Source organism: Poecilia reticulata, chromosome 3 (genome assembly GCF_904066995.2).
Source record: "Poecilia reticulata chromosome 3, P_reticulata-male-v2, whole genome shotgun sequence".
In the NCBI taxonomy this organism is placed as follows: Eukaryota; Metazoa; Chordata; class Actinopteri; order Cyprinodontiformes; family Poeciliidae; genus Poecilia; species Poecilia reticulata.
In genome coordinates this window covers 18,415,445-18,436,094 of record NC_088832.1, presented here as the reverse complement: position 1 = coordinate 18,436,094, position 20,650 = coordinate 18,415,445, and the positions used below count along the sequence as shown (strand labels likewise).

Here is a 20,650-nt window from a genome sequence, read left to right as displayed (position 1 = left end):
AGAATCAAATACAGAATCATATGTATTATCTCTTACTAGTTAAGTATTAAATAAACAAAATTAGCATTTTGGCCATTAGTTTCAAAAACAAAGTCAATGTTTTGGATCAGAAATTGATCATCTCAGTTCCAAAGAAGATTTGTGGGCAGAACTGAAGCTGTGTACGAATAATGAGGCCTTCAAACATGCGTTAGAGGAATGGTCCAAAATCCCAGAAAAACGATGTGAAGTTTAGAATGATGCCCAAAACATTTTACACTCAAACACTTTTAAGGCTAACAAATACTAAGGAAATGTATGTAAACTTCTGACTATGAAGAAAGATTTAAAAGAAAAAAAAACAGCTTCCCCCGCCCCCCTATCCCCCCCGTCTTTTTTCTACTTTCCCTCCAGACTGAGATACTGCTAAGTCTGTCCAAAGCTAAGAGAAATGGGGGGACTCTGTAACAGGGAAGCGGTTCAATAAATGTCTGTTTAGTTTGCTGCTTAGAGTACCTTGTTCCAAGTAAATATTTGTCTAAAAATAAACCAGACACAAGGAAATCATTCTTTGACACCACCCTCTCCTCCTCATGATGTTTTGACAAAAACAAACAGCACTGGAGCCAATGCAGAGAGAGAACCCAGAGAGGCAGACAGAGGGCCACTATATTAACCTGCCTGTGGGATATTTAGCTCCCTTCGCTGTAGCAGAGGTTGTGCTCCAGAGTCCTGTACTCTAGGTTCCCCTGGCCTCAGACATGGCTCATCTGGTCCTGCCTGTCTTCCTTGCGCTGAGTTTCTCCTTGCTCTGCTGCAGCCGTCCATCTCGCACAAGGAAAGCTGTTTCACCCCGGCAGTCTGGAGGTAGATGTGCATGTCACACAGCTTTTGTAAAAGATGTTTTCTGCATCAGTGTTTATCTGACGTGTTTGTTTTGTTTTGTTTTGCTTGGTTTTCTATGTGCAGCTGCAGAGGATGAGGATGTGAAAGCCCAGATTGAGAAGTTGTGGCAGGAGGTGAACTTACTGAAAGAGATGCAAGCGTTGCAGACAGGTAATGCTCTCACAGAATGCCTTCTTGACAGATGAGATGGCTAAAAATCAATAGCTGCATTCAGAATTATGTATTGCAATAAATGAATGTATAACCTGCCTATTGCTACCTAAGATTTCTCTGACACAAGGTGATTAGCTCAAAAGTAAAGTTCTTGGTGTTCTCTGTCACCAGTAGAGGGCAGCAGAACATACATAATTTATTAAATCATAAAGTCAATATCCAACTTCATATCGGATGCGAATAACATTTAGTTCAGATAATTTGAAAATGTTACTGATATCGCAGGTTAGACATTGCAACAGCTTTGATTTTGTTAAATATATTCACAACGCAATTAGCTGCACTTCTAAAGCAACTTATTTCTGTTTTCAGTGTGTCTTCGGGGGATCAAAGCACACAGGAAGTGCTATCTTCTAAATGAGGAGCCCAAACATTACCACGAGGCAAACGAAGACTGCATCGCTCAGGGAGGAACCCTTGCGACACCGCGAGATATGATGGAGAGCAATGAGGTGAGGGACTACGCAAAGAGAAGCAGCCCAGGAATCAGGGACTTCTGGATCGGTGTGGCAGACATAGTGAAGGAAGGCCAGTATGTTGACGTCAACAGCATGCCAGTCAGCTTCTTCAACTGGGATCGTTCCAAGAAGCAGCCGACGGGGACAAAAAGAGAGAGCTGTGTTGCTCTTTCCCTGACTGCTCAGGGGAAGTGGTATGATGAGGTATGCCGCAGCCTGAAGAAGTATATCTGTGAATATATCATTCCCTGAAGGAGTCAGAGGTCTTGCTGGTAATTTAAATACAGGGTTTGTGGTTTTAACTAACTAATTGACAGGAAATCAACAAATCACGAGAAATATTGAATTACTGCTGCCAAGGTTCAACAAAACGCAGTAACTCTACACAAGATAAGTAAGTGAAAGATTTTCTGGAGATAAACAATATGCGGCAATTTTCTGTTTAGGATCCAAGGACTATAATGACTGGATATCATAAGAAATGATCAATTCTGAAAAAAGTAAACTAAATAAACAATCATGTCAAACTGTTTTGTCAGTACTTTATTTCTTTGGAGTGAATTTATGCTGGTTTCAGGTGTGTAAAGTTAACTTGATCAATTTTTGATAAATAAAAGTTTGTTGGTAAAAAAAACTAACTTTTATTTTGTTTTTTTTCTGAAAACAGAAATAGTTAATTCTACTATCAATGACCTTCCTGTACATGCAAAAATGTTATATTTTTGGATAAAATTGTCCATCTATCCTCTTTTTACCCCATCTAAACACTAAAAAGGTGTCAAAACATGAAGATCAAAGGTTTAAGCAATTATGGAGATTGTTTATAAACTTTATCTTGATTTCGAAATTGGAAATCACTTTCAATCAGTTTTATGGCTGTCAGTCTTAAAAGTGCAGCAATAAATGTAAATATGTCAATGTAATCTCCGTGATATATTACGTCTTATTGGTCTTAGTTCATTGAATCAATCTCGTCTGCTTGCTCCCTGGAGTGACTTATATTATCGTTTCCATTTCTCATAACAGAAAGTTTTTTTTTGGGGGAAGTGAGTCCACCTTTTAACACTTGATCTGTGTAGATAGTTAAATAACAAATGCCAGATTCAATAGAACAGCCTCGAGAGTCCACATGACTGTTCTTTTCAACGTAGGGAGAAACATCACCAAAAATAAACTCAAATAAACGGAGAAAGAACAGGCAAACATAGAGAAATGTGCTGTTATCAAACCTCCATCCCTGTTGCTCTGAGGTGAGCAGTACAGTAAACGGTGAGTGTGGTGTTTGTTCTCTTTATTCTTATATGGGTTATCTCTGGGCACTCCAGTTTCCCTACAAAAACAACAAAAAAAAAATGTCCAATGAACTCAGCGTTCATTTTGGGTTCAGTGTTTTTGAGTGTGTGCATGCGTGTGTGTGTGTGTGTGGGTGTGTGTGTATTTATTTCACTACTGTTAAAATGACTTCCCTTTGTGAAGTCTGTGCAGCAGACCTCCATCAGAACCAAAATAGTTCTGGTTAGGGTAGGGTGTTAGCATCACAATAAAAAACAGAACATTTTGGAAGAAATTTAAAAGAGGCCTGCCTTTGCACTGCCACAGTGTTTCGAACACTGGGTTTCAACATTTCGGTTGGAACCCAGTGTTCTGTTCTAACACTGAAAATTTGTCACAATAGTAAGGTCAAGTAAAAAATACTTAATATCATGTGGAGTATCGTTATTATATTGACTAACATGGACTAACTCCTGTCAGTATGCTAGCATTAGTATAAACTAAAATGAGCTAAAATGCTAAGGTTAGCTTCTGTCAGTAGAATGTGTCACCAGCATGTTGACTTACATTGACTTGCTTCATTTAGTATGATAAACATAGCTAATAAATAAAAAAATAGCAAAAATGCTTATTTTAGTTACAAGGCTAATGTTAGCATGAGGGCTATCATTAGCATATTGAGTTACTAGCATGTTGATACCACCAGAAGGATGAAGGTTATCGCTAGCATGTTCACTAACTCTAAATTTTAGGTGCAAAGCTAATGTTAGCATGAAAGCAATCATTAGCATGTAGAGTGAGTAGCATGTTGACTCTAGCAGTAGCATGTGGGTTATCAGCATGTTAACTAACAAAAATTACTCTATTGTGTGCTAATATTAGTGTAAATTAAAATTAGCCAAAATGCTGAGGCTGGCTTAAATGCTGCCAGTAGCATGTTGATTTACATTGACTTAATCCATTCAATATGATAAACATAACTAATAAATCCAAAATTAATGTTTATTTTAGGTACAAGGTTAATGTTAGCATGAGGGCTGTCTCTAAAGCAAACTGTTACCACATGTTGAGCATGCCTGTCGAAATAAGCAAAAAAAATTGCATCATAAATTAAAGCAAGCTCAATAAATTGATCTTTTTTTCTTTCTACCGAAAACTAAAGTCTTCAGTTTGGTGTTTTGGTCTCATTTAGATCTTTTCTTTAGAGAGACTAAATAATTCATTTTATTTGTTGTTGCTGTTGTTTTGTTTGTTTGTTTTGGATATTTTAAATATCTTTCAGTTACAGTGTTAAAAGTCCATTAGAAGTTAAAGATTTCTGACAATGTGTTTTTTGCATTATGATGCCGTTATTACTTGAAATGGGTCTCGAAACAGCAATATTATTGCAATAACTTCTGGAACAATTTATCTTCCAGCAAAATTTAATATTATGACCAGCCTAATGCTCACATCATGTGTTTTTTTAATTTTTTTTTTTTTTAAATGAAACTTAGTTCGTCATTTAAACTCCGAGTAATATTTTACTAAACGGGATGGCATTGATTAATAACGAAAATATGACAATGGTGTGATTAATCAGCCTGCCATGACGGAAAACCCAAATGTAATTTTTGCATTATTTAAAATAAACAACAACAAAAAAACCGCACACACTTGTCGGCATTCACCAACGTCATCTTGTCCGCATACATCACGCACGCCTGTCTGGATGGAATGTGACGCCAAAGCTCCTCCAGTGAAGTCTCGCGGAGTAAAAACACCGGCCATTTTTCTCCATTTATAGCAGGACACTTTGTGCTTGAGTAATGTAACCGAGAGTGTTGCGATCACTTTAATAAGCCTACAACTTTTGGCCAAGTTTTATTTTGGTGCCTAAGCATTCAAACTTACTGCAAACCGAACACAAACCATGTTTGTGTTTTCCGCCGCAAAGTTTTTTCGATGACATCCCTGTCCGGATAGATGATTGTCTAAACTGTCGTACAAATGGAAATGGTGCCTAGCGAGGAGAACCAGTTCGTACCCAAAGAGGTGAGGGTTACTACAGCACTCTGACCTGCTCGTGGAGTCAGCCTCTGGATCAAATCTGTTACTTTTGCAGATCATGCTCATGAATAATGTGGCAACTTTGACACCACTTTAAGAGTTTGTGATCTTGTGGTGTCGGGTTGTGGCTAACTCTCAGCTAACAGTTAGCTTGACGTGACTTGAACGGCCTATATCATGACACTGCTAGCTGCTGCTAACAGCGGCTAATCTCGCTTCAGCTGAAACCGATTGAATTCGAAAACGTTTGCAAAACTGTTATTTTGTTATCTACCTTGAATATTTTGATTTATAAATGTCAGAGACGTCTAACCGTATTAAATGATGTAGCTGACATTACGCTATCCGCTCAGACGGAGTTTCAAATTTGTCAACATTAGTCGGCTAACTTGCATAACATTAGCAGGTGGCTAAAGTCGTTAGCTTTTATGTCTTACTTATGGCAGCAACCGTAATTTGTGTTTTTAATTAAAAATGCAAGTCGAAATCACTTGAAAGTGGTACTTAAAGAAATGCCGTCATACACGCTCGATACGTCTTCACTTTCATTTAGTCTCAGTTGACATATTTTGTATCCAGTAGAAGTTTTCTTATTTAGAGTTTAAACTTTAATGTTTAAGAAATGTAATTCAGAATCCTACACAAAATATATATATATTAAAAAAATGGGGGCGAATATATCGCCGTTTTGATGAGAGTGTACTAAATAAAGTGCCTTTTCTTTTTTGATATTCTCAATTAACTCAGTATGGCTGTTGCTGCGTTCCGGGAAATGTGTTGTTTGCCTTGGTAGCCAGCAATCGGGGTTTCTGCACAGGCTTTGAAAAACTTACAGGTTTTAGTCTTCAAGAGGGTTTAAATACCGCTAGATTTTAAATCACATTGAATGATGGCATAAATTCATATATTTATTGCCTCTTCCACTAACTTCTTTTCCTGTAAATTCAACCTGCCCTGCAAAACCATCAACTACTTATTTCTTAACTTATTTTAGTATCTTAAGTTATTTTTTAACTTGCTTAAGTTATTATATGAATAAAACATGGTTTTAGTTACAGTAGTAGATCCCCATAAGTTCTTTTTAAACATATAAATCTTGTAGTTTGTAGATTTAAATAATACATTCAAATTAAAATAATAAAGCCAGGATCATAAATCCCATATCTGATATATCTGAATAGACATTTTACTCGCTGTTTATAGAGTGTAAACAAATACCAAAAAAGACATGAAGGGTAAAGAAAAAATCCGATTCATTGTTTAAAATAAGGTCTAGATTTTCCTATTTTGTTGAATTATATAACATTTTATAGCATTCACGCCATAAATCTTTGGACTATTTCATGCTATAATTGTAATGTTATAGTAAGACAATGTGTTGGCTCCATCCTGGTAAACTCAGGTGTAAAAAGGTGGTTTCATTAGTAAATCCAGGAAGTTGTTGTTTACCTGAAATATCTCAACGGACAGCTTGGTTTACAAAAATAGCTCATTGATGATGGGTATTTATGGATTTTGTCACTGAATCTAAATCTGACCTAGCTCAGCTTTCACAATTCCTGACAACCAAAACTTTTGTCCCATCAAATAATCTCCTATAAGTTTTCTTAAGTCTACGATGTAGTCAAGCCCAACTGTTTTGTAATGGTTGAGGTTCACTTCCTTTTTCCTATAGAAAAACAATGAGTTTCACTTTTTTCTAACACTTTAATGGCTTCCAGTCTTCATTAGAGGACTTTGTTTTTCTTAAAGTCATTGTTCAGAACTGTTCAGATCTCCATAATAGAGATAAAAAAAAAACATTGCTCTTTTTTGGATCTCCATTATAGATGGCATGATTCTTACCTCTGAATTGGTAGTTTTAGCAAATTTAAGCGAAGTTCTGTTTTAATGTAAATAAGTAATGTCTACTCTTCTCAATGAACACTTCTTTTACACAGAGAAGTGTTTGAGACATGGTGGTTTAACGAGTGAGTGGCTACTCGTACTATAAGAGCCAAATAACAGCTTAAACACAATATTCACCGCAGTAGTTTTCCAATATGAGGCTTCCAGATGCTTCCTTAGTTAAACTTGGCAGGTTTCTTCCAGGCCTTCCATAATACTGAGCTGTTTGGCAAATTGATAATAAAAATGACACATTTTTGCTGAACATTTTTTGTTTGTACAACTAGAGCTGGCCTGTTTTACTGTTTAACACAATTAAAATGAACATAAATATGCATAGGTGACTAAGTATTTGAAAAAAAGAAGAAACAATTAGGTGATAGCACCCAGATTCTCCTTAACATAGTTGAAAGAACCTGTTACTTAATTATAAATTTGACATTATTTTACCTGTTATTGTTATAAAGCTCATAAAAGTTAGTCCTGTGGATTTTTGCAGTGTTTTTAACATCACAATATGGGTTCATTCATGGAGGTGAATAATTTCAGTTCTTAGGTCTGTAACACTGCCAGTATTTTGTGCTCACTGCGGTTTCATGTCTGCACCTTGTGATTATATCCATGGTAAAAATAACTTTTAATCTGATAATACACCCGCGTGTTGTCAGAAGCAGCTTCTTTATAGGACCGGTCAGTCACATTTTCCCAAGATCACAAACTCCACAAAGAGTGAGCAGGAAAAACTGGACTGATTTGAGAACATACCCATAATTACAACCCTTACATAATTTAAGAACTTTATTTATTTGTAAATGTAAGCCTATAAATCTGCAACGTCTAGCCTTGGTTAGTTTTGAGCATAATCACGAAGGTGTGTTTCCATCTTGTGCTGCTTCTTGTAAATGCATTCAATTGCTTTTAATCCCAACTGTGTCCACATATCATTAGGGCTTGTTTTGGAGTTGCAGACAGAGTGTTATTGATGAAATAAAGAGGATTTCGCAGGTCTGTGATGCAGCATGGTGTCGAGTAGATGCATGCAGCAGTGCATTAAGTATGTCAAATTTAAACAATTGTTCAAACGAAGGAAAGAATCGGTTTTAGTCAGCACTAATTTATCAATTATTAGAAACAAATTAACAAGGAAGAGAATAGAGTATCTTAAAATTTAGAATTGAAACACATTTACAGCCAGGTCACCCTTGCAGTTTATTGTTGCTAAGTATTGCTAAGTTAATATATATCCTGCTGGAAACTTTCAAACAAATTTTTCAGGATCAGGTTAGTAAGCTTGTCACGATAAGCAATAAATCAATTATTTGCATGATAAATTAAAACGAGCCTGATAATTTCCACTTGGACAAGAATCATAAAAGAGTTGCTCCCCGTTAATTTAATTGAAAAGCTAGCATTTTGAAAAATGCTGCAAACATTTTACACCCAGTATAAAGCAATTAGTTTGGACTTTTTTGTTTATACTAAAGTCCTACCTGACATTTTGCCTGTTTTCTCTGTCTAAGCTGAATGAATGATATATTTTGAAACACAATTTTGGTTACATAATACATTTTAATTATTGTTGTTTCAGTTAGTTTGTTACTTTGTTTTAGACATTTAAATGTTTTCCACTTCCAGGATTAAATACTCTTTAGAAATTAGTTTTTTTTTTCTTTTCAGGGGCTGTATTTGTATTAATATTCTACTATTATTTTTTATCATATTTTGTGAAAATGGTCTCAAAATGACAATATTATCATTTATCGCAATAAATTATGACAAAATTTATTGTGACAGGCCTACAGGTTAAAGATTTGACTTGAATTTATGTTCTGTTTGGTTTGGTCCCTTTAGTTTAAATAAATCCACCCAGATAAAATAAAGTGATAAAATGAGTGGATTTATTTAAACTAAATAAATCAGATAAAAAAAGGTAAATATTCGATTAGCGCTCTATTGCCCATAAAGAAAAATTAAAGTCTTGTCAATTCTTTGCATGTTGGCTGAGAGATTTTGTCTCCGTCTTTAGACTTTAAATCACCTGAGCTTGCCACGACAAAATATTAAAACAACGCAAGATGTTTTGTCAGCAGTATGACTGGTTTCCTCTTGAAACACCTGTTCCACTTGAAAAACAAATTACAGTGTGTGTTTTACAGCAGAATCGAGCATGAGTCAGCGGTTGCGTTATACCCAGAAGTATCGCTTGCTGTCCTGGCAGGAAGTTCTTCTTGAGCTGGAATGTTTCATAACATTTTGGATGCAGTTTTAATGAATTAACCTGTTCTATACAATGCCAGAAAGGCTACTGGGAGTACAAAAACTACAGTTCTGTTTGATTTTCAGATACATAATGCAGCTGAGGAGCCCAGAGTGCTGTGCATAATTCAGGACACGACCAGCGCGAAGACGGTCAACGAGAGGCTGACCCTCAACCTGCCCGCTTCCACCACTCTCTCCAAACTTTACGAGGACGTTGCCCATAAAGCCGGATATGTGAATGGCTCTTTTGACCTCGCCTGGGGGAACGCTCAAAACATGGTGAGACACATCAGATGATTTTCATAACACTGGTGTGTGACAGTGTGATACATAAATGTGGGGGAGGAGCTTCAGCCAAACTTTCTTTTGCTAAACTGGTGCGAGAGCTTTCTGAGTATCAGTTCTTTGTGTTTCCACCACCAAAGCATCAGCTCTTGCACAAGAATAACTTTTCTCAACACAAGTGCAAACGCTTAGCGAGGCTAAAGGAAACAACAGCTTTCATCAAGAATTCACAGACGCCGTAATAATAAGTCATCTTTAGCTGTGGAAAAGCTGATCTATTGATATGACCCATAATAAATCCTAATGTGTGGCTGTTTTCCCAACTTGTCTCGTCATCTAGCATTGCCAGGCAGCATCAGTAGAACCTCCTCTAAACACGGTGTTTATTTTGCTGTTGGTATGGGTGGACTGGTCAAGACTGTGAAGAATCCAGAAACAATCCACACACCATGTTAATAATTTAAGGTGGTGATATCATGGAAAACCGATGCTACACACCCACTGCAGCGTGGCATCACACCTAGGAGCTCCACCCCTCACCCTTCCTTTGCATAAGAGCTCCACATCTGTCTTAAAGCAGATCATGAAACTCCTGGAAAATTTTAGAATTTAATATAAAACGTCAGATTACACTGCTTTGTTGTGCACGTCAATACAGACCACAAGCAAAGGGATTTTCGTACTGCGACTGGAAAATTGCATACATTTTAAAAATGTCTATTTTCACAATTTTAATAATTTTCTTAATTTTATTCACTTTATTTGTAAGCCCTATGCTTAAATGTTTGTATGCAACAGGATTTTATTGCAGCTTCCCGCCTGACGTCGCTTGTTGCACAATGAGCCACATTTGCAACAAGCGAATTCAACTTACTTTGAAAAAGTTTTGCAAAGCTTTTTGAGTTATTTATCTTAAAACAAATTAGGAATTGCAGCAAATAAAGCATGTTTTTTTCTGCCTTATACACCTGATTGTATCAAAAATAACCATGGTTTATTTTTAACCTTAGCAGATATGAGTATGCTCAGTATTTATAAAGTATTTTGGTCTGAATAATAGAGATTCTCCCCTGTTTGTGCCTCCTGATGTGCAATACTTTACTCATGACACATAATCTGGACCATCTGGACGGTGGCACTAAATTATAACCTCATCAAAACTGCAAATGGATGTTTTCATTTTCTTTTGTGCCATTAAAGTTACAAAATTCAGTTTGCCTTTGTACTGCTCTCTGCTACAAAAATTCATCTTTTAAAAAGTCCCAAGTAAGCAGTGGAAATAACTTATTTCAATCCTTAAACTATAAAACAAAACACAGTCAAGGTCCTGCGTCGGTGACGAGAGTGTTCAGTTGTTTTCTGTACATTATATTACCTTTTCTTAAATGAGCCCAAGCTAATCCTGTTGCTGACCCAGGCCAAAGCCCAAGCACTGTGCCTGTTGTTATCTCACTGAGTAGGTCAGTGGATTAAGCTACTGCCTCTGCTGCTGCACTTGCTCGCTCATCCTCAGCTCGTCTTCTCGAAGACTTCTCGTTAGTGCTCCTCACATGTTGGCTCCAAACTGCTTCCTTTGCACACGTCAAGACAGGAAGTTTGTAGGAAATGAATTTAAAGGAAGTCTGACCGCTGTAAGTGTGCTATTTATTAAGCTTGTAAAAGACCTTTTAGTGTTGGATTTATTAACTTGGGTTTTTGTTTCACTTCCTTCCCTCAAGGCACCGCTGGAGCACAACAGTGAGATGTCCCTCTCTGATTCTAGCTTTGAGCCCGGCGGTAAGAAGAATTTTCTCCAGCTTACAGACAAAGATGGAGAGCAACCACAGATTGCGTCGGTAAGCGGTTAAAACAAAACTTATTTGTTGTGTTGTGTCTATTTAATGTGATTTATTCATTTCAATTGGAAAGACTGTGAACTTGCTTCCCAGTTTGAGTTTTATTTTCTTAAATTTCCATGGTGTTTGTGCTATTAGGATGAGTCAGGAACAGCAGATAGCAGCGGGCTGGATGACAGTTCCCAGGAGCGCTTTATCGGCCCCCTGCAAAGAGACGGCAGCGCGGGCGGCAGCGGTGACTACAGCAGTCCATCGTACTCCTACTCATCCATCCTTAGCAAATCTGAGACTGGTCAGTGTTGGCATCTGGCAAAGGTCTAAAATGTTTCGTTCATGACTTGACGCACGTATCGTCTTTTATCTCTTTGTCCACCCTCAGGTTATGTTGGCTTGGTTAACCAAGCAATGACCTGCTATTTGAACAGTCTCCTCCAAACACTGTTTATGACTCCTGAGTTCAGAAATGCACTCTACAAGTAAGGAACTATGGTTTGATCTGTTTTTTTTTTTTTTATGTAGCTAGCGAGACACAGAGCTTAAAACCTTTCACATCTGTTCAACTTTAGTTGGGAGTTTGAGGAATCCGAGGAGGATCCCGTCACCAGCATCCCCTACCAGCTGCAAAGGCTCTTTGTTCTGCTGCAGACCAGTAAGAAGCGGGCGATTGAGACGACTGATGTAACTCGGAGCTTCGGGTGGGATAGCAGTGAGGGTGAGTTTTTGTGCTCCTGTGTGACTTTAATCACATGTGTTGGTTTGCAAGTGAAAGAACATGTGCTTCTCGCGCTCCAGACTTAAATATCCTTTTTTTCCCTATTTTTTTTTATGGATTTGTTTTTCAGCCTGGCAGCAGCATGACGTCCAGGAACTGTGCAGGGTCATGTTCGATGCCCTGGAGCAGAAGTGGAAGCAGACAGAGCAGGTAGAGTGTTTACTCAGTTGTTGTTAACAAAACACGAAGCCAACAGCTCCAGACCTTAGATTCAAAATAAACTATGGAAAAATCGCAACTGGCAAACAATCCCTGGGTTTGGGCTTTTGTTTATAGTCTGGACATGCTGAGTATTGCACCAGCACATAGACTGATGTGGGAATAAACAGGCATGCCATGAAGTAACTCTTTTATGACAGAAAACGAGAATAGACAGATTGTAGAACTGAGAAGTAATTTATAATGCCAATCTATACAGAGATTTTATGATTTACAGCCTTGTTTGTTTCTTGATGTTAGGGGGAAAATGGTGTAATACCTCTTTACAGCTAATTTATGATTACATCAGCAGATAGTCTTGTTGGGAATCAAGACACCACAGTTACACAATGTCAACCAAAAAAGTTAAAATGAAGAACTGTAACACCAGAAAAATATCAGTTATTAATTGTGCATTACATTTGATCAAATCAGGATGATTAGATTTGTTGTTTCCAACATTTGTTTTGATTTTAATACTAGGACTAAAACACAATTATTTAGAAATACGTTTGAGGAGCTTATGTGTCTCTCTGCTCTTTTTAAATAACAAGCATAACAAGCTGACGTCAGCTCATCAGTTAGTTGGACTATCTGCTCAAGTAGCCAGCCTGCGTCTGCCTGCAGACGCCCTTAATAAAAGACACAAATGGGGATTATTTAGTTTTCTCCACAATGACTGCTTCTGATTTTGTTTTTTTGCAACTGGGAGTATTTCCAAACAGGCGAGTTTGTGTTGCCAATAAAGTGCCGGACTGACTGCAGTTCTGGTTGTATGGAGGAACTGGTGGTCAGCTGTCTGAAAGAGGGCTTCAACATTTCTTCCCTCACTCATGAAAGAGAAAGAAATTCAGGTGTTTCAAAAATATTTCCAGTTGCAAAAAGATGTGATGTGGAAACTTTACCCTTGGTTGGGTAACGCTCTTTTAAACTTATAAACGGTGATCTGCAAGCGGCGTGTCTGTTCAGCAGCTTTCTGCACGCCGATTATCTGAGCAGATAGAATAAATAAATAATTGGCCGATATGAACTTGTTATACTTTTGTTACTGTATACATTTGAATAATATACATTATTTGTATGACATTTGTTGAACTTTTGTGTAAATTCCAAGATTTTATGTAACCTTTTTACGAAAGGTTATCACACTGGCTCATACCTGGTCCATGTACAAACCAAGCGTTTTATGTTCTGAGTTAATTTGGTCAATGCATTCTTCAAATCCATCAGGCTACTTCACACGTTAGTGTTGTCCTTTTCTTTGCATTATAATGTAGCTCGGAGATTAATATTGTTAGGGAGAAATAATGCCTCTGCATATCCTCAGGCTGATCTGATCAACCAGCTGTACCAGGGAAAGCTGAAGGATTATGTGCGTTGTTTAGAGTGTGGATATGAGAGCTGGAGAATCGACACTTACCTGGACATCCCTCTTGTGATCAGACCCTTTGGAGCCAGTCAGGCCTACGGAAGTGTGGTGGGTTTTTCTTGTCAACGCTCCAGATGCTTCTGCTACTTAAAGCTCATTTTGATACAAGTCACAACCTTTTAATTTTTCAACTTTAATCTCAATTTAATTGACGCAATTCTTATGCTGTTGCAGGAAGAAGCTTTGCAGGCATTCATCCAGCCAGAAACCTTGGACGGCCCCAACCAGTACTTCTGTGAGCGCTGCAAAAAGAAATGTGATGCCCGAAAGGTGAGCAAAGTGAAAAGGTGAAGCGGTGCTGGGAAGGAATACAGTGTTCTGCAGCTGAATTCGTCTGATGCCTCTTTTTTTTTAACCCAGGGTCTGAGGTTTCTGCACTTCCCCTACCTGCTGACGCTGCAGCTGAAAAGGTTTGATTTTGACTACACCACTATGCATCGCATCAAGCTTAACGACCGCATGACTTTCCCCGAGGAGCTCGACATGAGCCCGTTCATTGATGTGGAAGACGAGGTGAGAGCAGCCGTCACTCTCGACGATTCAGATTAGATTAATGGCCCCTCAGCATCGTGAACATTATGGTGATGAACCAAAATGTGATTACTTCCTTGACGCATGTGATGAGGAACGTGATGTAACAGCAATTCGAAGATATTTTGTGCATCTCTTGGCACGACCCAATTTTTCTACTTTTATTTTTCACGAAATAGATTATCTCCACCGCGAGTCACACTGAAAAAGTAAATGTTCATATCGCTTGTGGCGGGAAGAAATTAGAAAGGAATCCTTTCATTTTAATGTCTTTCCCTTTGTGAGAGGGCTACTGGTGTTTAGCCTATAGAAACTCTGGAGTCTAAATTGGACCTTCTGAAGACAGATTTACTCGCTGGTTAATGGTGATGTGGTAAAATATTTGGAGCTACAGGAGGTGGAAACCTCAGACAAGGGCAGCTTGTCAGGATGCGTAGCTCTGTTTACCGTTTGCACCTCTTCCAGCTTCGCCCTGTTCTTTCTGAACCTTGGCTGGTAGAGCTGATTGTGGCCACGTGAGAGTGATTGTGATTTATGTCCTGTCATAGACGTCTATTAAACCATCCCACAATGATTTGTGTGTGGCAACCTTTGGACCGTGGCTAGCACTCTGCTTTGATGTTTCCTTTTAAGCTTTGAACTCTTTTTACAGTGCTGCCGTCTTATCTACCTAAACACACTGCTGTGTGCTTTTGGTTTTGTCTCTCTAAGCCAGTACATCAGCACATAAATACTGGTGGAAAAAAAAAAAACACCTTTTTTTTCTTTCTCTTTTTCTTTTTTTTGTTAAACCTCCATTATTCTTTTGAATAGAAGTCGCCTCAGACAGAGAGCTGCACTGATAGCGGAGCAGAGAATGAAGGCAGTTGCCACAGTGACCAAATGAGCAATGATTTTTCCACTGATGACTGTGTGGATGAGGGCATCTGCTTGGACAGCACCAGTAGCACAGAAAGGGCATTGAAGCCAAAGGTAACTATCTCTCTTGTCTTTCAATAAATATCTCCTTCTTTATCTGCTTGGGTTGGGAGGTCTGGGCGGATGGGATTGTAGCCAAAGTCATTATTTAGGATTTTAATATAAAAAGATCCATTTAAAAAGATGAATTTAAAGAAAATGCTACCATCTGGAATCTTGCATCTTTGCGTCTGTTTTAGTACAGCTGTTTATCCTGCATTATTTTATTAAAGTTGTCTGTTTTCATCCACAAACTAAGAGTGTTACTTCTATCAAGATATATTGAGGTTTTAGAAAGAGGCAAACATTTTCTGTCGTAACATTCCAAAAATTTAAAGAACTTTTAGTATTACTGTTTTAAATATAGAGCAGCGTTCCCCTCCCCTACTTATTGCTGCATTCTCCTGCTCAGCAGGCTAGACAAAGGATCCAAAAAAGAGCAATCCGACTCTTAGAAAATGTTTCTCATCGCAAAAAATGTGGGCAGTGATTGTGGGAAACTGGGTGGCATTCATCACTTTAAATTAGATAATGCAACGTTAAGGCTAAAGGTGGTGAGTTTCAAAGTGACAAAACATTTAAAATACCAACAAAATCAATAAGATAATGTTATACGAACATTTCTTTACATGAGGTTATCATAGCGTGAGAATCTCATTTTGACCCACAAACATAAACTTAACCACAGAAGTTAAACTTATTTTGTTTAGGCTTTTCATGCCACACACACACAACACAGTGAAAATGCAATAATAAACTCATTATTTGCACATCCAAAGGGATTAAAATGTCATTTCTACTTTATGTTTGAGTTTTCCGAGTAAAATATTATAAATGGTTGAAATATGCTGATTTATTAGTCCTCTCAAAAACACAAAAGAGCCCATAGATTTCAGAGTTTGATGAAGGGTTTTATGTTACATACAAGTTAAAAGAATAAGCAAATCAGTGAATAGAGATTTAGACTTTTTTTACTTTGAGTCTTTTCTTTCCCAGCAAGCGTGTTGAGAGCATCGGTCTTTTGTTGACGTCTTTTATGTCGTCTCCAGTCTGTACCTGCTGTCCCAGTGTATTAACGATTTAAACATTTGAGCTGCTGTCACCTAGCAGACAAGAGCGTAATGCTACTGTAGTAGTAACGGGGAACTCTACAAATGAATTGTTGCTTTTATTAGAATATTTCTCTGTTCTTCCCCAGAGCTTGCTGACCTTTGAGTTGTTCTCCGTCATGGTCCATTCGGGCAGCGCTGCGGGCGGACACTACTACGCCTACATCAAGTCCTTCGGTGATGGCCAGTGGTACAGTTTCAATGATCAGCATGTTAGCAAGGTCAGACTCATCATCTAGGTGCCTTTGTTTTACCCTGCAACAGGCTAATGCATTACTGACTTAGCAGACCTCTGCTCTTTCTTGAGAAAAATGACTGTTGTTTCATATTTATGATTATTTTTTTGAATTAAATTAAATTCAAAAAGTACTTTATTGATCCCAAAGGAAAATTAAATATTTAAAAATATTTTAAATAATAATGTGTATATATATATTTAAAATTTTGGTACATTGTTTTTCAATAGATCACCCAGGATGATATCAGGAAGACATATGGGGGGTCCTCAGGGAGCAGAGGCTATTACTCCAGTGCCTTTGCAAGGTCAGTTATCCACTGTCTACATACCACACCACATGTTTTAAAGACTTATATTTTAGCTTTGATTAAAAAAATTTACATGATTAATGTTTTAAATATGTTTTAAATCTATCTATTTCCAAGTTTTTGTTTTCTGAGTTCAGTATAACGATATCTTCTTCTCCCCTCTGTCCCTCAACAGTTCCACAAACGCTTACATGCTGATTTATAGATTGAAAGACCCGTCAAGGAATTCAAGTAAGAGAACAACACAGCCAGCTTGAGAAAATCCCAACAACGTTTTGACCTGTCACATATTTTGGTCAGGATTTATAAATTTTTATACCAGATTAATTCAATCATAGCATCATTTATTTTGTAGCTCTTTCTCCTTTTGACGTTTGAGTTTTAAGAGGTTGAGGTGTGACGTTGTTTTGAACCACGGCACCAGTCGCCTGTAGTTGATCAGTCCGGCCTCCATTGGTAGCATTCAGTGCAAATGGTCAGTTGGGTTGTAGTTTGGATGATTTGGAGTTTGTCTTGTTTCTCAAACTTGAAGCATGTGCTCAGTTTGAGGGACATGTGGTTTTATCTGCTGAAGGAGCCCGTTGTGTTCACAACATGCAGCTTCTAAGAGGGACTTTATTAATCAGCAGCAATAATTAAGCGGTTTGTGTGTCATTGAAGGGTCATCCTCGGGATTTCTTTGTTTTGTTGCCCGTTTCGTCTATGTTGATCATCACAAACTACGATCATTTAGGAAGATTTGTGAAGATATCATTAGTGTTTCTTCTTTTAATTTTCTACTTTCAACACAAAAATAAGAAGATGACTCTCTTGTTGCTTGGAACAAACTTCCAGCTTTTGCCATTCAAACCTAATGGTGTATCAGGACAATGGTTGCTGGTGTATTGTTCTTTGCCTGTCAGTGCTCATAATGTTATGGTCAATTGTTTTTGTAGAGACCTGGGGAAGCTTTTCTGAATTTCTTTGATATTTCCCAGAAAAAGGGTATTTTAAATGTCAGTTGTATAACCTGAGCAGCAGTATGGGGGGCGGGGGGGGGGTTTTCTTCCAGGAACAGTTTCGCCTTCACTCTGTCTAAACTAAGCCTCGAGCTCATTTGCTTGAATTTAAAATGCTGTAACTTTAAAGAAATGGGCTATTTTATTATACGACATGTGATTAAGTTCTTTATGTTGTCATTTTCTCTGCCCTCGTTCTTTGCCATTTACATTTTGTCGTGAGGTTGTACGTCGGCAGTAGGTTTAATGTGTGGTGTTGTTTGTCTGCAGGGTTTTTATCTGTGGAAGATTTCCCAGAGCACATAAAGAGTTTGGTTCAGAAGGAGAAGGAATCCGAAGAGCAAGAGAAGCGCCAGAGAGAAATCGAACGAAACACTTGCAAGGTATTTTTGTGTTTCAGATAAGTATGTTCGACTTCTAAGGATTAATTAAAGTAACACATCATTAGCTACAAAAAAAGTTGACGATCTTTTTATCCCGATTTTCAGATCAAGCTCTTCTGTGTGCATCCTGTCAAAATGATGATGGAGAGCAAGTTGGAGGTTCATAAAGATAAAACTCTCAGAGAAGCAACAGAAATGGCCTACAAGGTGGGTTTAGTTGTTGCTCTTCTACATTTGACCATCACTAATCAGAAATTTTAATATTTTCTTTTACTTTTCTGTGCTTCTTCAGCTGATGGAGCTGGAGGGAGTTGTCCCTCTGGACTGCTGTCGCCTGGTAAAGTATGATGAGTTCCACGAGTATCTGGAGCGGTCGTACGAAGGCGAGGAAGACACCCCCATGGGGCTCCTGCTTGGAGGCGTCAAGTCCTCGTACATGTTCGATTTGCTCCTTGAGACTCGCCGGCCTGATCAGGTCTTCCAGCCATATAAACCCGGAGGTCAGTCATCTGCTGGCGTTTAAATGTTTGGAAGTGAATGTGGGGCTGCAGGGACGGTTAGAGGCTCAGTCCCTTTATTTGAATTTTGTGTTTTTTTTTTACTTATTTGCCGACAGAGGTGATGGTGAAGGTCCACGTTGTTGATCTGAAGACGGAGACCATCGCCCTTCCGATCAGCGTGCGAGCGTACCTGAACCAGTCTATCACTGAATTCAAACAGCTTATAGCACAGGTTTCTTCATCTTTTCAATTTTTTTAATTATTTTGGGGGTTTTTTCTTGTGTACACGTGCGTCGATTAATTATACGGCCATTTAAAATTTTGTTGTTCTCAATATTTCAGTTAAAAAAGGGAAATTCAAAAACATTCATTACACATCAAATTAAGTACTTTGTGTTTATTTCTGTACATTTTGATGAATATGACTTGCAGCTAGAGAACTCAAAAATTATGAAAATGACATCAGATCAATGGGAAAAAAACAAACAGAAATTTTAAGATATCAGTGTCAACCATCTACAGAGTAAGTCCATGATCTGAGTTTTACTTTTTCATTGACTGAAAGAAATTTTCGCTAACTTAATTATTGAGATCCAACTCTATATTAAGTGTATATTGGCTGGGAGAAAGTGGGATGAGAGGTGAATACCTTGTGTGTGTGTGTGTGTGTGTTTTGTTAGGCTACAGGTCTGTCTGCAGAAACCATGCGCGTGGTCTTGGAGCGGTGCTACAACGACCTCAGGCTGCTCTATGTCCCAAACAAGACGCTAAAAGCCGAGGGTTTCTTCAGGAGTAACAAGGTCTTCTTTTCTCCCCTGATGTTTGAGTTGTAGATGTTTGAAACTCTGAACATTTAGTCAAATTCTCTTTCACCAGGTTTTTGTGGAGAGCTCAGAGTTGACTGATCATCAGGTTCCTTTCACCGACTCGCTCTTGTGGAAACTGTTGGATCGCCACGGGAACACGATCCGCCTGTTTGTCTTGCTGCCTGAGCAATCTCCTGGCACCTTGGCCAGCAGAACTCTTTGTCAAAAAGCAGGAGAAGACGCTGACGGTCCCTTCGAAGGGTCGAAGGGCAACAGGAAATCTGTGGAAGCGATACTGGAGGAGAGCACGGAGAAGTTAAAGAACCTGTCTCTGCAGCAGCAGCAGCAGCAGCAGCAGGGCTCCAGCGCCAGCGACAGCCAGAAAAGCTCCGACACCAGCGACTTTGAGCACATCGAGTCGCCAACGCAGGAGGCGGACTCGAACTCTTCGCTGTGCGTGGCGGCAGACAGCAGGGAGCTGGAGAACCGGATATCCGGCTCCTCCGACACGGAGAACCAGTTTGTTTGCGAGGAGCGCTCAGACTCTGAGGTGAACAATGACCGTAGCACAAGCTCAGTGGACAGCGACATCCTGAGCTCCAGCCACAGCAGCGACACGCTGTGCAACGCGGACAGCGGCCCCATCCAGCTGGCCAACGGCCTGGATTCACACAGCATCACCAGCAGCCGACGCTCCAAAGCCCACGAGGGCAAGAAGGAGACCTGGGACACTGCTGAGGAAGACTCTGGGACCGACAGCGAGTATGACGACAACGGGAAGAGCAAGGCAGAAGCTCGGTACCTGTACTTCAGAGCAGAGCCTTACTCTCAGGATGACGCTTCGTGGAATACACACAAATGTAACGGCTTTTACCCTTTGTTTTTTAACTCTCTGTTTGCATTTTAATAAAATTTAATTGACTTTATTACAGGAATATTCTCTTAGTAAGGCTTGACAATGTGGCTTAAAAATAGTTTTTTCTTTCTTTTGTTAGAAACTTTTACAATTTTAATCTTTTTTTTGTCTAAAAAAGAAATTACAAATGACAAAATATTTTCAGAAAGAAGCTTTTATTTCTGTTATCACTTCTGTGAGATATACGGCTGATTACTAGGGACAGGTTACGAGAATTTCTAAATTTAGAGAATACAGTTATAATATTAGTCGACTACAGACGTAATTTTAATAGAAAAGTGTCTTAAAGTTTTAGAAAAAGATTTGTTTTAATGAGAAAGCAGCTTTAATAGTTATCGAGGTGTGGCTTGACCAGCTCAGTT

General features: G+C 38.6%; 2 protein-coding genes across 4 annotated transcripts in view; both read left to right on the top strand.

Annotated features, from left to right (window-relative positions):
- The first annotated feature begins 634 nt into the window (after positions 1-634).
- On the top strand, positions 635-2,083 carry clec3a (C-type lectin domain family 3, member A). Its single transcript, XM_008405314.3, has 3 exons — positions 635-846; positions 949-1,035; positions 1,411-2,083. Exons 1-3 carry the CDS (start codon positions 741-743, stop codon positions 1,806-1,808), a joined length of 591 nt encoding a protein of 196 aa, XP_008403536.1. The 5' UTR covers positions 635-740; the 3' UTR covers positions 1,809-2,083.
- A 2,453-nt stretch (positions 2,084-4,536) lies between these two features.
- Positions 4,537-20,650, top strand: part of usp47 (ubiquitin specific peptidase 47) — a 22,033-nt gene continuing 5,919 nt past the window's right edge. Inside the window, exons 1-21 of one of the 3 annotated variants that reach the window (XM_008405310.3) lie at positions 4,537-4,862; positions 7,713-7,769; positions 9,108-9,302; positions 11,027-11,143; positions 11,282-11,435; positions 11,523-11,619; positions 11,710-11,855; positions 11,986-12,065; positions 13,441-13,590; positions 13,717-13,812; positions 13,903-14,055; positions 14,887-15,045; positions 16,229-16,360; positions 16,606-16,682; positions 16,861-16,916; positions 17,954-18,066; positions 18,172-18,273; positions 18,359-18,566; positions 18,683-18,798; positions 19,247-19,366; positions 19,443-20,232. In XM_008405310.3, the coding sequence (XP_008403532.2) occupies positions 4,818-4,862; positions 7,713-7,769; positions 9,108-9,302; positions 11,027-11,143; positions 11,282-11,435; positions 11,523-11,619; positions 11,710-11,855; positions 11,986-12,065; positions 13,441-13,590; positions 13,717-13,812; positions 13,903-14,055; positions 14,887-15,045; positions 16,229-16,360; positions 16,606-16,682; positions 16,861-16,916; positions 17,954-18,066; positions 18,172-18,273; positions 18,359-18,566; positions 18,683-18,798; positions 19,247-19,366; positions 19,443-20,232 (3,163 nt within the window). In that variant the 5' untranslated portion in view covers positions 4,537-4,817. Of the gene's footprint in view, positions 4,863-7,712; positions 7,770-9,107; positions 9,303-10,833; positions 10,940-11,026; positions 11,144-11,281; positions 11,436-11,522; positions 11,620-11,709; positions 11,856-11,985; positions 12,066-13,440; positions 13,591-13,716; positions 13,813-13,902; positions 14,056-14,886; positions 15,046-16,228; positions 16,361-16,605; positions 16,683-16,860; positions 16,917-17,953; positions 18,067-18,171; positions 18,274-18,358; positions 18,567-18,682; positions 18,799-19,246; positions 19,367-19,442; positions 20,233-20,650 lie in introns of those variants that run through there. The other 2 variants (XM_008405312.3, XM_008405313.3) reach the window with 2 other exon arrangements.

Excerpts from the sequence above, each read along its gene's own strand:
- clec3a (XM_008405314.3), top strand. The coding sequence starts at position 741 with ATGGCTCATCTGGTCCTGCCTGTCTTCCTTGCGCTGAGTTTCTCCTTG. Across the intron at positions 847-948 it reads TTCACCCCGGCAGTCTGGAG|CTGCAGAGGATGAGGATGTG; the intron begins GTAGATGTGCAT and ends TTCTATGTGCAG. Across the intron at positions 1,036-1,410 it reads GATGCAAGCGTTGCAGACAG|TGTGTCTTCGGGGGATCAAA; the intron begins GTAATGCTCTCA and ends TTCTGTTTTCAG.